Below are 14,979 nucleotides of genomic sequence, written 5' to 3'. Positions count from 1 at the left end.
GCTGCTCACTCTATATAAATCACAAATCCGCCCTGCCATGGAATATTGTTCCCACATCTGGGGTGGTGCCCCCAAAACCTCTCTCAGGCTTCTTGATTCCATTCAAAAGCGGGCAGTTAGGTTAATTAATGATTCATCGCTATCAGAGTCTCTCCACTCGCTTTCTCATAGACGCACTGTTTCTGCTGCATGCCTCTTCTACAGATACTTCCATGGACACTGTTCTTCTGAATTGGCTTTTATAATTCCCGCTCTCTCTTTCAAAACAGTCTGAACACGTGCCACCACCAGCCAACATCCATTTACTGTCCAACTTCAAATTCACAGAACCAACTTTTCATCTTCCTCATTTATTCATTCATCTGCCATTTTCTGGAACAACCTTCCTTCATACGTATTTCCCGAAAATTACAATCTACAGAAGTTCAAGTCCAATGTCAACAAATATCTTCTTTCGTCTTCCCAACCTCCAACCCAAGCACGGTACTAAGTACTATAGGTTCTAATACCTCTCGTGGTTGGGGTTCACATTAAAAAAAAAATAAATAAATAAAAAAATAAAAATAAGCAAGTTTTTGTATAATGACAAAAATAACCTTTTAGGTTATTTAACTGTAGCTAAAGACAGTAATTATCCTTCTTTAATTTGTATTTGGTTTTCTTTCTTTCTTTATTTCTTTTCTTTTCTTTACTTTTTTTTAAGGATTTGTTGTTTTTTAATAGTTCAGCTGATGACTATTATTGCGATTTAAAGTATGATCATGTGTAAATTCATAATAATTCATTTTTTTAAATCTTAATCTTACTTTTAGGAGGAAGCAGAAAGGCCAAGATCTGCGAGGCGTGCAGCTCGCTTGGCTGCTGAGAAGATTTCCAATACTGTTCGGAAATATGGACTTGGACTTGTTAGCCCGAAAAAGGAAGAAAGGATGAGAGAAAAACAGGATTATATTAATAACAGTAACATCACCATTAGTAATATCACTAACAATAATCATCACCACTCTAATGCAATTTCACGATATCATCAAGAACTTGATCTTTTGATGGAATGTCAGGAAGAACTTCTGTCATCAGTACAAGTTGAAGCATTACTTAAAGAACAACTTGAATATAATATGGTAATGAAAACACTAAAAGCTCTTAAGAATTCCAATGCTAAAATATTCTATGCACCAGCAGATTCTTCTGAAGATTCCACAGCTGATTTGCCAACTCCAAATATTAATTCTACTCCTCCTATCGTTAATAATTCCAACGTACAGTCTCCTGTTATTTCTGATGTTTCTTCCCATACATCTGGCGTGTTTCCTACTCGATTAGGCATGGTAATGTCTGCACGAGCTCCTACACAAATTTTATCGCAGCGACCTGTAAGACCTGCTCCAGTTGCTCCTGGAAGACCAACTACAGTTATTCTCACTCCACGAACTTCTAGTGTAGCCCCTGTCCAGCCAAGACCTAATAATGTAGTTATGACTCAGGCTCCTGTACAGCTCCAGTCATCGCCTTTAGTTATGAATCAAAGTCCACCAGCCATACAGGTTCTTCGGACTGTTCCCCAGCAGCAGACTATCCTTATTGCCACGAATGTGAGTACTGTTTTCTTTATTATGTTTTATAATCTAAATGTTTTGTTTTAGAGAAGTTGAATGCTATGCCACTTGAAAGCAGCTTTGTCTGTTTTGCTCTCACACAGGACCTTCTTCAGTTGAAAATATTAGTGGAGTTATTCAGATAAATATGATGAAAGATGTTAGCAGATGAAGAAATAGTTTTTTTTTTTTTTTCTCTTCATTCTTTCCTTTTATTTTTGTGTCTTTTGAACTATTCTTAATCTGAACAGTAATGAAACACAGCACATATGGAACAGTAATGAAACATTACTGTTCGTAATGTTTCATTACGAACAGTATCGTAATGTGAACCCAATAACACGTTGCTTTTTTGGTAATTCATTCCAAGACCTCGGAAGTTGAAATTTTCGTTATATAACTAAGCTATTTATCTCGCTAAAAGGTTATTTTTATAATGGAAATTGCACTACAGTTTCATCGTTATCATATGTTATAAGTTAGTTATTTGGTTTTTAGGAGCATTAGCAGCTAAGGCCATATTGCTCCGTATTTGGTGGTCACGGGCTCGAACCCCGTTCTAATCAAGAAGTGTGTGCTACGCACTGCTGCTCCTGCCCACCTGGCTATGGAGATGCCCATATGTTATAAGAATCAATTTTGAATACCTTTGTGATATTTTTCTAAAACACATTTCTGGAGGTCACTACCATAAAACAATAAAAGCATTTGTACTTTCCGGTTTATTGGGCTTTTCTGTTAGTGCAGTCTATTATAAACGAGTAGTAAACTCGATCTTATTGCCTTTGCAATAATACTGATAACTGGAATTCTGTGGGTTTTTACGTTACGGTATGGGGAAATGAGTTCCCTTTCACTGAAACCTTAAATCATATAAAAAACATAAATAAATTTTCAGAATCTTCTCTTCATTCCTATTTACTTATTACAATGGTGAAGAGAAAGGGACCAACGGAAAGTGCAAGTGCTGGCAGTGCTAGGAAACAAAACAAAATTGATTTAGAAATTAAGATGATTGATAAAGTATGAAGCAGGACAAAGTTTGTCATCTATTGCATGGGAATTAGCCCTCGCTGTTTCAACAGTGAATACTATTTTAAGGGATAGTGTGCATATAAAAGAACATGTTAAAGGATCAACGCATTTAAGAACAGTGTTCAGATGCTATATCAAAGATGGAAAAGCTATTAATAAAATGGATGGAAAATCAGATTCCAATGGCAATTCAAGCAAAAGGAAGAGGTATTTATGAAGATATTAAGGATAAGTACGGTGAATCCTAAGCCAAGTTAATGGCAAGCAATGGGTGGTTTAATAGGTTCAAGCATCGCTCTGGTTTCCAAAACATTAAAGTATATGGTGAGGTTGCCAGTACCAATTCTGCAGCTGCAGAGAAATTTTGTGATGTGTTGGAAAAAACCTCTTCTAAATCTCCACAGCCCTTAATTTCTGCAGCGGTGTGCTTATCAGCTGGAGAGTTAATTCTGGCAACGATGCTTGAAAGGTAAAACTTGCTGACATTATGCTTGTCTTCTCTCTCTTTTTGTAATTTTATAATTTTTGTAATTTTTCCTGTGCATGAGATAAAAAAATTGAATAAATAATTCTATTTACATGTTCATCGAACATTTCTTTTTTGCTACAATCAAATTTGCGAGTGCTGCATAAGCATTTAGGGAAATTCTGACTTACATAGAGTTCCACGGAACCCAACCCTTACGTAAGTCGGGGAGTGGCTGTACATGCTTTTATAAATCAATTATATAATATTTAATATTGGTGTAGATGCATCATAGTTTACCCATAAATTTGAACTATGTATGTAGTGTAAAGGCATCGTTTTAATTGTATCTCATATTGTGGCTGCCTTCACAACAAGATAGCCGGTATTGCACTACTTCGAATAAATAAGTTTTCTCTAATAGAGAAGACTACTGTTATTTATTTTTAGTGGATGCCACCACCCAGACGATCGTTTCGAAGTTTTATCATTGGTGGGTAGGTAGGTACCCCGGTAATGCAATATGCCATCACAGTTGCGAAGTTATTTCCACAATATGAGAGATGCCAAATGGTGCATAAATAATAATGTATTAGAAAACGAAATGCACAAGGCATAATTTCCATGGGTTTAGGTAATTAACTATATAATATTGGTGTAGATACACCATAGTTTATCCATAAATTTGAACTACGTATGTAGTGTAAAGGCATCATTTTAATTGTATCTCATATTGTGGCTGCCTTCACAACAAGATAGCTGCTATTGCACTACTTCAATTAAATAACGCTTCCCACTCACTGATGATGAAGCCAACTAGCTTCGAAACGATCGTCTGGGTGGTGATATCCACTAAAAATAAATAGCAGTAGTCTTCTCCACTACAGAATTGTTATTTATTCGAAGTAGTGCAATACTAGCTATCTCGTTGTGTGAAGGTAGCCACAATATCAGATACAATTAAAATGATGCCTTTACACTACATACATAGTTCGAATTTATGGGTAAACTATGGTGTATCTACACCAATATTATATAGTTAATTACCTAAACCCATAGAAATTATGCCTTGTGCATTTCATTTTCTAATACTTTTTAATTCAATATATTTCTCAATACATTTAATCTCAAAGAAATAAAATATGAAAAAAAAATACAAATAATAGAAAAAAATAAAGAACACTTCATGCCTGGCAAAAAAAAAAGAAGAAGAAAAAAACAATTATGTCATCTACACTTTGGGAACCTATGCTTTATACAGGAACTCCCCAATTTACCTAATACTCGACTTACGCAAATTCAACTTTATGTAAGTTTTGCATCTGTAGGGATAAATTTTTTTTTGTAATTGCTTTTGTAATATGCTTGCTTGCTACAAAGAAATCTGCAATGAAAAGAAAAAAGCCACCGTCCAGTAATCCATTAATATGTTCTTTCGTAAGATCGAGCAGCCGACCCCTTCTAAATCTCCAGAGCCGTCAACCTCCGCAGCAGCATACTTATTAGCTGAAGACGTCAATTCTGGCAACGATGCTAGAGAGTTAAAACCCACTGACGTTATGCCTGTCTCATTTTTTTTTTTGTAATTTTATAATTTTTAAATTTTTTAAATTGCACACTCTTGTAATTTTTCCTGCGCATGAGATAAAAAGTTGAATAAATAATTCTATTCAAAAGTTCGTCGAACATTTCTTTTTTGATTCAATCAATTCAGCGAGCACAGTTGCGAGTGCTGCACAAGCATGGGGGAAATTCCAACTTACGTAGAGTTCTGCGGAATGCGGTTGGAGTAGCATACTGTCTTTACTGTCATTAACAACCCTGCCAACCTTTGTATCATCTGCAAACTTGGACATTTATCCTGATACACCTTCATCAATATCATTGATGAATACATAAAACAACAATGGGCCAAGACAACTCTGGGGAACTCCATTAATAACATTTGTCCACAAGAGCAGTGTCCATTGATTACGACTGTCTGTCGTCTCCCACTCAACCATCCCTTTATCCATTATAGCAACTTACCCTTAATGCTACACCTCTCAAATTTTTACGGCAGTCTTCCATGTGCAACAGTATCAAAAAGTTTCCTGAAATCCAAGTATATGATATCAAAATTATTTTTGACATTCAGTTCCTTTGTGACCACATCATAGTATCCAATCAAATTGGTCAGACAAGATATCCCTTTAACAAACCCATGCTGTGTCTTAACTATTACTGCAGTCTTGTCTAGATGATCCTGCAATGCTTCTTTAACCAGTGACTGCATTATTTTCCCCGGAACACAAGTTAAATTAACTGATCCATAGTTACTTGTGTCACCTTTTGAACCCCCTTTGTGAATTGGTTATATATTTGTGCACCTCTAATCCATGGGGTAATCCCTGAGTCCAAGGAAGCTCTCATAATTATGGCTAAGGGTTTGCTTACTTCCTTTGCTGCCCCCTTTCATATAACCGGATCAATCCCGTCCATCCCAGGTGCCTTTTTTATGTTTAACTTCAACAATTTCTCCTCTACCTTGTTCTCAGTTATTACAGAATCACTTAGCTCCCTGTTAGAGTTTGATAAACCTCTGGCATACCCCTCATTGAATAACTTCTCATGTGTGAATGTAGATGCAAAATACTCACTGAGTTTATCAGCTACTTGAGCATGATCATCAATAGTCAACCCATCTATGTTAAGTGGTCCAAACTGATTCATCCCTTTCCTTATAGAGTTTACATAAGTAAAGAACTCTTTGCTGTTTTTCTTTGCGTCCTTTTCCAAAGATTTCTCATAATCTGCCCTCGCCTGCCTAACCTCCTTTGTGACTTGATTACAGACAAGCTTATATCTGCCATAGGCTTCTGTGTCACCTGATAATTTATATGCATCCCATACATTTTTCTTCTTTGTCATGAGCCTCATTAATTCATCTGACATTCATTTAGGTCTGAACCCTGAACAGTATTTCTTAGATATTGTGGAACGACTTGGCAACTGTGATGGCATGTTTGCATTACCAGGGTACCTGCCCGCCCACTAATGATGAAGCCAAGTAGCTTTGAAACGGTGCCTTCTGAGTGGTGGTGTCCACTGGAGAATAAATAACAGTAGTCTCCTCTACTAGAGGAGCATTATTTATTCAAAGTAGTGCAATACCTGGTATCTCGTTGTGAAGGCAGCCACAATATGAGATAAAATTAAACGATGCCTTTACACTATGTATGTAGTTAAATTTATGGGTGAACTATGGTGTAGACACCGATATTATATATATTTATTTGTGTATTTTTCTTGTTTCCTTTTTATATTTTTATAAAAATGTTTAATCTGAATGTTCTCTTTACCAGTCTAATTTAGCACCATCAACAACACCCATTCAGACGCAGCAGAATTCAACAGCATCTTCTTTATCATACAAAGTTCTTGTTGATTCTAGAACTGGTGTTGTGGTGGGAACATTGCCTGGTGATACAACAATTTTGCCAAATGCAGCAAAACCAGCACCAAGTAAGAAAGCTTTGTTCCTAATGTGTATTTTATTTCAGTTGGTTTAAGTTAATGGCTATAAATTTATTTTTCCATCTATATCAGGCCCGGGCAAACTATGGCCCGCGGGCCACATCCGGCCCGCGAGCTTTAATTGTATTTTCGAAAAAAGGGTGTCAAGACTAATAATCAAGATTTCTAAGAGGTACAAGCTAAAGGTTATAATGATTTATGCACCAACATCAAGCCATGATGATGAAGAGGTTGAAGAAATGTACACCGAAATTGAGAGTCTTCTAGATGAGCAGAAACACCACTACACTATTATTATGGGGGACTTCAATGCTAAGGTTGGAAAAAGGCAAAACAGCGCAGAAAGAGGAACTATAGGAAATTTTGGAATTGGTGAAAGAAATAAAAGAGGTGAAAGACTTGTGGTTTTTGCAGAATCTCAAGGACTGTCAGTAATGAACACTTTTTTTCAAGAAAAAGGTGAACAGAAAGTGGACACGGAAGAGTCCAAATGGATTAACAACTAATGAAATCGACTTCATCCTCACTAATAGAAGATATATTGTGAATGATGTTACCGTCCTGAATAAGGTAAATGTTGGAAGTGATCACAGAATGGTAAGATGTACACTTGATATAGATGTAGGAAAGGAAAGGAAAAAACTGACTCGAGTAAATAATACAAAGGTCTTTGAGATAACAGAGGAGGAGAAAAAGCAATATGTACTGGAACTTAAGAACAAGTTTGAGCTTCTGTAGACTGCTCAGGACCAAGATATCGACAAGGAATATTACAGCTTTCTGAAAGTGATAAAGCCCAAGAAACCTATAGGGAAAAAGAAATCCAAAGAAGAAAAAATTAGTCAAGAAACACTTGTCATGATGAACCGAAGACGACAAATGAAAAGCAAGAAAAACACTGACAGGGAGAAAATTGAGTATACTGAGTTATGCAAAGCCATTAGAAAGAGACTCAGAGAGGACATAAGAAGATTTAACACAGGAAAAGTAGAACAAGCATTAAGGGAAAACAAAGGATTTAAATCAGCAGCATGAGCAGTAATACAGAAAGACAAATGATACTGAAACTGTGTACTTATAAACAGCAGAGAAGGCATAATTCAAATAGCAGAAGACTACTATAGAGAATTATACAAGGAGCGAGGGAATGATGCCAGCAGTGGGGAAGATGGATTGCAAAGTAGCAACACATACGACATACCCGATATTCTTCCTGATGAGGTAGAACATGCATTGAAGAGGGGCGCCTCCGTAGCCAGGTGGGCAGGAGCAGAAGTGCATAGCACACGCTTCTTGATTAGACCGGGGTTCGAGCCCGTGAACACCAAATACGGAGGATGCGGAAAGGTCAGGGAATGACCACCGCATATCCCCGGAGCAATATGGACTTAGTTGCTAATGCTCCTAAAAACCAAAATAACAACAACAACAACAGCATTGAAGAAAATGAAGAATCAGAAAGCCCCGGGAGAAGATGAAGTTACTGTAGAGTTGTTAAAATTGGGAGGAAGAGACATAATACAAAAACTGGCAAGGCTCTTCACAAAGTGCATTACAAAAGGCGTGACACCTAAGCAGTGGAATAATGCAATCATAGTTTTGCTGCATAAGATAGGAGATAAATTGGAAATTATAGACCAATTAGCTTGTTATCCCACATCTACAAGTTGTTCACAAGGGTCATTACTAACAGATTAGAAAGAATACTTAATGAGAATCAACCAAAAGAGCAAGCTCGCTTTAGGACAGGATTCTCAACTATGGATCACCTTCACGTAATATCACAGCTAATGGAGAAAGCAAATGAATATAAAATACCATTATGCCTGGCATTTGGGGATTATGAAAAGGCATTTGACTCCATACAGCATAAGGCAATGTTTCAGGCACTGGAAAGACAAGGCATAGATACCCCATATATTATGATTTTGAAGAAAATATATGAGAGTGCTACCTCCTTTATTAGACTAGACAAAGACAGTTGGAAATTTAAAGTGGAGAAAGGAGTTCGACAAGGAGACACAATATCTCCAAAGCTGTTTACTGCTGCCCTTGAGGAAGCTTTCAGAAGATTAGACTGGTCGCAGAAAGGAGTCAGTGTGAACAGAGAGTACCTAAACCATTTACGATTTGCAGATGACATTGTGGTCATAAGCCACGATCCCAAAGAATTAGGGGAAAATCTTAATCAGTTATGCACAGTTAGTAAGGATTTTGGACTAAAGATGAATATGGCTAAAACAAAAGTAATGATGAACAAGTATGCCACAGAAGGGGAAATAATGATTGAAGGAGCAGTAATTGAAAAGGTGGAGTCATATACTTATCTGGGACATGTTATTAGCTGTAATAATGATAAATGGCTGGAAGTCAAGAGAAGAATAAATTTTGGATGGATAGCATTCAGGAAATATAGTCACATACTGAAGAGCAATATCCCAGTTTGTCTGAAACGTAAAATAATGAACCAATGTATACTCCCCACCATGACTTATGCAAGTGAAACTTGGGCACTCACCAAAAGAATGGAAGAGAAGCTGAGAACTACACAGCGAAGAATGGAACGAATTATATTGGGAATCAGACTGTTAGATAAGAAGAGAAACACATGGATTAGGCAGCAAACTCAAGTAAAGGACATTCTTATCAAAACTAAAGAACTAAAATGGTCTTGGGCAGGACACATAGCTCGAAGACATGATGACAGATGGACTAAGAAAATAACAGAATGGTACCCAAGAAGAGCTAGAAGAAAACCTGGAAGACAAAGGCAGAGATGGATAGATGAAATTCATGAGTTTGTGGGTAGTAAATGGATGGCCAGTGCTCAAAACAGAAGGAACTGGAAAGGTGCTGGAGAGGCCTTCATCCTGCAGTGGATTGAAAATGGCTGATGATGATGCCTTTTGCGACACCTTTTTGAAAAATAAATTTGTATATGTAATATATTATAGAATTTGTCGACTTGTAAATTGTTTTATCATCTCTGTATTGTTTAAATTGATAGAATTTGAAATTGTGCGCGAACCGGTGCGAGCCAACGGGCACTTTTATAACAGTATAATTTGCGATTATAAACTAACTGCGCAAAACTACGGTAACAGACAGCCGGTGATGACGACAACGGCTTTGCTGCGGTGGCGGAGTAATAGGATAGGACTGCTGACCGGCCGCAGTTCCAATCTGGTTTCTCTGACGGTCATCCGTCACCCGCGGTTAGTTTTTTTGCATTATCTTCGGTTATTATATTTGGTTCCAGTAGCAATAAAAATAATATTTATGCCCTTTTAAAAATGAATAATAAGCGAAAAATTCAACAACGGCATCGTGTCTTCAATGAAGAGTGGAACACAAAATATTTTTTTGCTAAAATAAATAACAAGCCTATTTATCTCATCTGCTGGGAGAGTGTCTGTGTTGAAAGAGTACAATATTAAAAGCCTTTCACTGCTAATCATTCCGAATATGATGCCAATTAAATTATTGAAGAGCTTCTTTCAATTGAATCTCTTAAAGACCAAACAAAAGAGCTGATATATTTGAAAAAGTCAAAAAATGCTTAACAAAATATAATTTACAATGGAACAAAATGGTAAGCGTAACAACTGACGGAGCACCAAGCTTGACAGATAAAAATGTTGGAGCGTTAAAGAAAATTCAGGATAAAATTTGTGAAAATTATCCCGATTATAATTTAATTACAATTCATTGTATTATACATCGACAAGTATTATGTAAAAATGTGTTAAAAGTTGAACATGTCACATCTTGTATTATTAAACTAGTAAATTTAATACGATCGAAAGGCCTGAAACACAGACAATTCGTTAATTTTCTCCAAGATATTGAATCTGAGTACACAGATATTCCTTATCATAGCCAAATTCGATGGCTTAGCTTAGGAAAAGTTCTTCGGCGTGTATGGGATCTTAAAGATGACATCATTCTATTTTTAAAACTGTAAAATATTATGGACTTTCCCGAATTAATTGATAACTGGATTTGTGATTTTGCGTTTACCCTGGACATCGTGACACACTTAAATACTTTCAACACCGTGTTACATGGGAAAAATTTATACGACCATGATATGGTAAAAAGTTTGAACGGATTTAAATTAAAACTCCAGTTGTTCCTTCGACATTTATTGATTAACAAGGTAGACCACTTTCCAACCATGAAGTTGCTGAAGATTCCAGAAAATAAATTTGAAAAATATTGTGAAATTATCAACGTTTTGAATGACAACTTTTCACGAAGATTTGGCGACTTCCGAAAAATTGAGACAAGTTTGGCAATAGTGCGTGGCCCATTTTCAATAGAAACTGATAGTGCACCGAGTGAACTACAGCTTCAGATTATAAATCTGCAGTGTGATACCGATTTAAGGGAATTGCACCGTCGTGAGGAAATCTGTAAATTTTCCAATACTCTTAATTCGGACAAATTCGACGAACTTAAAGATTTTCCCCGAAAAATGTTGGTTATTTTTGGATCAACCTACATATGTGAACAAACATTTTCCAACATGAATCTAAATAAAAATTCTTTACGATCAAGCATCACCGATGAACATTTACGAGCAGTTTTAAGAATCTCAACTACAAAATTAACACCCGAAATTAAAAAAAATGTTAAAAGATGTAAAACAGTTCCATTCCATCCCATACATAAGGGTGGCTCTAAAAGTGAAGTGGGAAATTATCGACCTGTCAGTCTGACTTCAGTAGTAGGGAAAATCATGGAGGCATTGATCAAGGGTGGAATTCAGGATCATTTGGATCGAATTGAAATTCTCAAGGATACTCAGCATGGTTTTGTAAAGGGAAAATCATGTTTAACAAATCTGGTTCGCTATTTCGAAAGGGTCACTCACGAGCTGGATTTAGGGAATAATTTCGACATTGTTTATTTAGATTTCAGCAAAGCTTTTGACTCAGTCCCACATGAGCGGTTGCTTTATAAGCTGGAACAGGTTGGAATCACTGGAAAAATCCTTAGATGGATAGAAGGATGGCTTCAGGGCAGGAGGCAGAGGGTTGTGATAAATGGCTATTCCTCAGATTGGGTTGATGTAAGAAGTGGGGTTCCCCAAGGATCAGTATTAGGACCACTGTTGTTTTTAATTTTCATAAACGACATTGATGAAGGGATAGAGGCCGTGATGTCTAAAAATGCAGATGATGTTAAAATTGGTAGAGTAGTTAATGATCACTGTCAAGCTGAGCTTCTTCAGAGAGACCTAGATAGACTTCAAGAATGGTCAGAAAAATGGCAGCTGTGCTTTAATCCAACAAAGTGTAAGGTATTACACCTGGGAAACAGTAATCCCAAAATAACTTATTCACTTGGTGGAGTTCAACTAAACCCAGTACTGGAGGAAAGGGACTTGGGTGTTACGATACGGTCAGACATGAAATTCTCTGAGCATTGTAAACAGGTTGCAAGGAAGGCCCATGGTGTCCTATCGATGATCTATCGAACTTTTGCAAGTAGAGATAGGGACGTGATAATCCCATTATATAAGGCCTATGTTAGACCACACTTGGAATACTGTGTTCAAGTATGGAGACCGCACCTAAAGAAAGACATCGAGCTTCTTGAAAGGGTGCAAAGAAGGGTAACTCGCCTGGTGAGATCGGCAAAAGGGCGTCCGTATGAAGAAAGACTTCGAATATGTGGGTTGCAGAGTTTGGAAACTAGACACCTTAGGGGAGATTTGATTGAGGTGTTTAAGGCTCTGAGAGGCATCAGTAAAATGAATGAGGACAAAATTTTCAAGGTTATAAATGATGCTAGAACTAGGGGACATAAATTCAAGTTACGCGGGGAAATGTTTAGATTGGACTGTAGGAAGTTTTATTTTAGCCAGCGAGTTATAAATTACTGGAATAAGTTGCCTTCATGGGTGGTAGAGGCCGACAGTTTGGGGAAATTCAAAGGTCATCTGGATAGTACTTTCGGGTAAGGGAAGCGCATAGGATGATAGGATTAATTTCCTTTTTATTTAATTTTTAATTTCATTTTTATTTAATTTTTAATTTCATTTTATTATTTTTATTTATTTATTAATTATTATTATTTATTTATTTATTTAATTTTTGTTTTTATCATTGTTTTGTTCGGATTTTTTTTTTTTTTTTTTTTTTTGGCTGGTGCAGCATAAGCCATAGGCTTTCTTGCACCATACGGCCGTTACTAATACTAATACTAATACTAATCTCATTAAATTCTTGGTTGTTAGAGAATAATTTTTTGTTATATTTCTTCTTCATGATAACAAACAATATATATCTAAAAATGGTATTTTACGTGCGGCCCGCCTTCTTTTTGAATTCCTAATGTGGCCCTTCAGCCAAAAAGTTTGCCCAGGCCTGATCTATATAATGGAAAAAATAATCTGAAATCTGAAATTTTATATTTTCAACCACACAAATTCACCTCTAAAAGTGGTATAAGTATCAAATTCAATAGTGAAATTATAGTAACCTTATAATACCGTGATAAATCTGACTAAAAAATGAATAGCAAATGCTTAGAAAACGGTACTCACCTTGTATAAATCTGCAATAAATGTTTTTGGTAGATGGTGGTTAAATTTAGGTTGGAAGAAGCATTAAAAAGAACTAAGGTGGGGAATGGGGTGAAAATATTTTAAACAGAGCACAAGGAAGTAGAAATGCAGATCTCCAATCCTTGGTTGTCATAAAGAAGTTAAAAGATGTAAATGAAAAAAAAAAAAAAAAAGAGAGAGAGAAGACCAATAGTCGTTACGAGGGACTTTCGTAAGTAAACCGTCATCAGTTGGCAAATGGAAGAGAAGTGAGCGCGTGTTGTATTTAAAAGTTTATCTAAACTCCCATGATGCTCTTTTTGACACGTGGGAACTTTAGCCATGAGAGGTTCCAAGCCGGTGAAAGGTTGAAGGGAAGTTTAGCGTTAATAACGTTAAGATCGGAATGGTGTCAGTACCATTCGATGGTGAGGGCTTCATATTGAAGAATTCTGTAGCTCGATCTAAGTTTAATAATAGCGATGGCAGAGTCAACATGGGGGGTGTTTTTGTTAAATTCATAGCCAGGAGCTACCCCCCCTCAGCTCATCCAACACACAACATCCACCGTTAAAAACAGTATTAATAACCCCACCAGACACAGTCACAAGACAAATACTCGCATAGTTCTCCCTTACCATAGTGAACTCGCAGCACAGTTCCGACGTACATTCAAAGATACCGACATCTCCCTCACCTTCTCCACTTACAATAAACTAGGTTCCCTATTTAATTCTTATAAAGATACGCACAAATATCCCATCAATGATCTCAATAACATAATATATCTCATAAAATGCCAACCAAACTGTGACACCTGTTACATCGGCAGCACTACCACCAAATTCGGTTCCTCCACAACTTCTAATACCTGCGCATGCTACCACTTCAACAGTTTCAAGACAAGTCAATCCTGCACTGAGTTAACAACCCATGCTCAAACCCACAACCGCCCTCCTTATTGACTCTGCCATCACTTTTATTAAACTTAGATCGAGCTACAGAATTCTTCAATATGAAGCCCGCACCATTGAATGGTACCGACACCATTCCGATCTCAACATTATTAATGCTAAACTTCCTTCAACCTTTCACAGGCTTGGAACCTCTCGCGGCTAAAGTTCCCACGTGTCAAAAAGAGCATCATGGGAGTTTAGATAAACTTTTAAATACAACACGCGCTCACTTCTCTTCCATATGCCAACTGATGATGGTTTACTTACGAAAGTCCCTCGTAACGACTATTGGCACCACCAGTCTTCTCTCTTTTCTTTTTTTTTTTTTTTTTTTTCATTTACATCTTTTAACTTCTTTATGACAACCAAGGATTGGAGATCTGCATTTCTACTTCCTTGCGCTCTGTTTAAAATATTTTCACCCCATTCCCCACCTTAGTTCTTTTTAATGCTTCTTCCAACCTAAATTTAACCACCATCTACCAAAAAAATTTATTGCAGATTTATACAAGGTGAGTACCGTTTTCTAAGCATTTTCTATTCATTTTTTAGTCAAGTATCAAATTATTAAAAATGCATTAATTTTCAACCTTTTTCAGGTGCACCAGCAACGCCCCGACAGCTTATTCAGGTAAATATTTTAAAAATAAAATCAACTTGTAAATCTTTTTCTAAATATTCCTACAAAGTATGCTGATTATTAACACCAAATTTTATAATAATATAGGATGGCACAGGATACTTTAGTGCAGAAAACAAAATCTGACAGATCCACAGTGCATTACTGCATTGGATACACAATCACGGGGAACTTTTTGTTCCCTGTGCTGCCAGGGCAGGTCATGGAGTCTTGTCAAT

General features: G+C 36.7%; 1 protein-coding gene across 2 annotated transcripts in view; it reads left to right on the top strand.

Annotated features, from left to right (window-relative positions):
- The window catches only part of row (zinc finger domain-containing protein relative of woc), a 287,029-nt gene that overhangs the window by 50,230 nt on the left and 221,820 nt on the right, over positions 1–14,979 (top strand). For both annotated transcript variants that reach the window (XM_090389220.1, XM_090389221.1), the window contains exons 3-5: positions 813–1,592; positions 6,441–6,600; positions 14,721–14,752. In XM_090389220.1, the coding sequence (XP_090245346.1) occupies positions 813–1,592; positions 6,441–6,600; positions 14,721–14,752 (972 nt within the window). The remainder of the gene's footprint in view (positions 1–812; positions 1,593–6,440; positions 6,601–14,720; positions 14,753–14,979) is intronic.

Source organism: Mastigoproctus giganteus, chromosome 14 (genome assembly GCF_048544385.1).
Source record: "Mastigoproctus giganteus isolate SK-2022 chromosome 14, ASM4854438v1, whole genome shotgun sequence".
NCBI classification, from domain to species: Eukaryota; Metazoa; Arthropoda; class Arachnida; order Uropygi; family Thelyphonidae; genus Mastigoproctus; species Mastigoproctus giganteus.
This window is presented reverse-complemented; position numbering and strand designations above follow the sequence as displayed.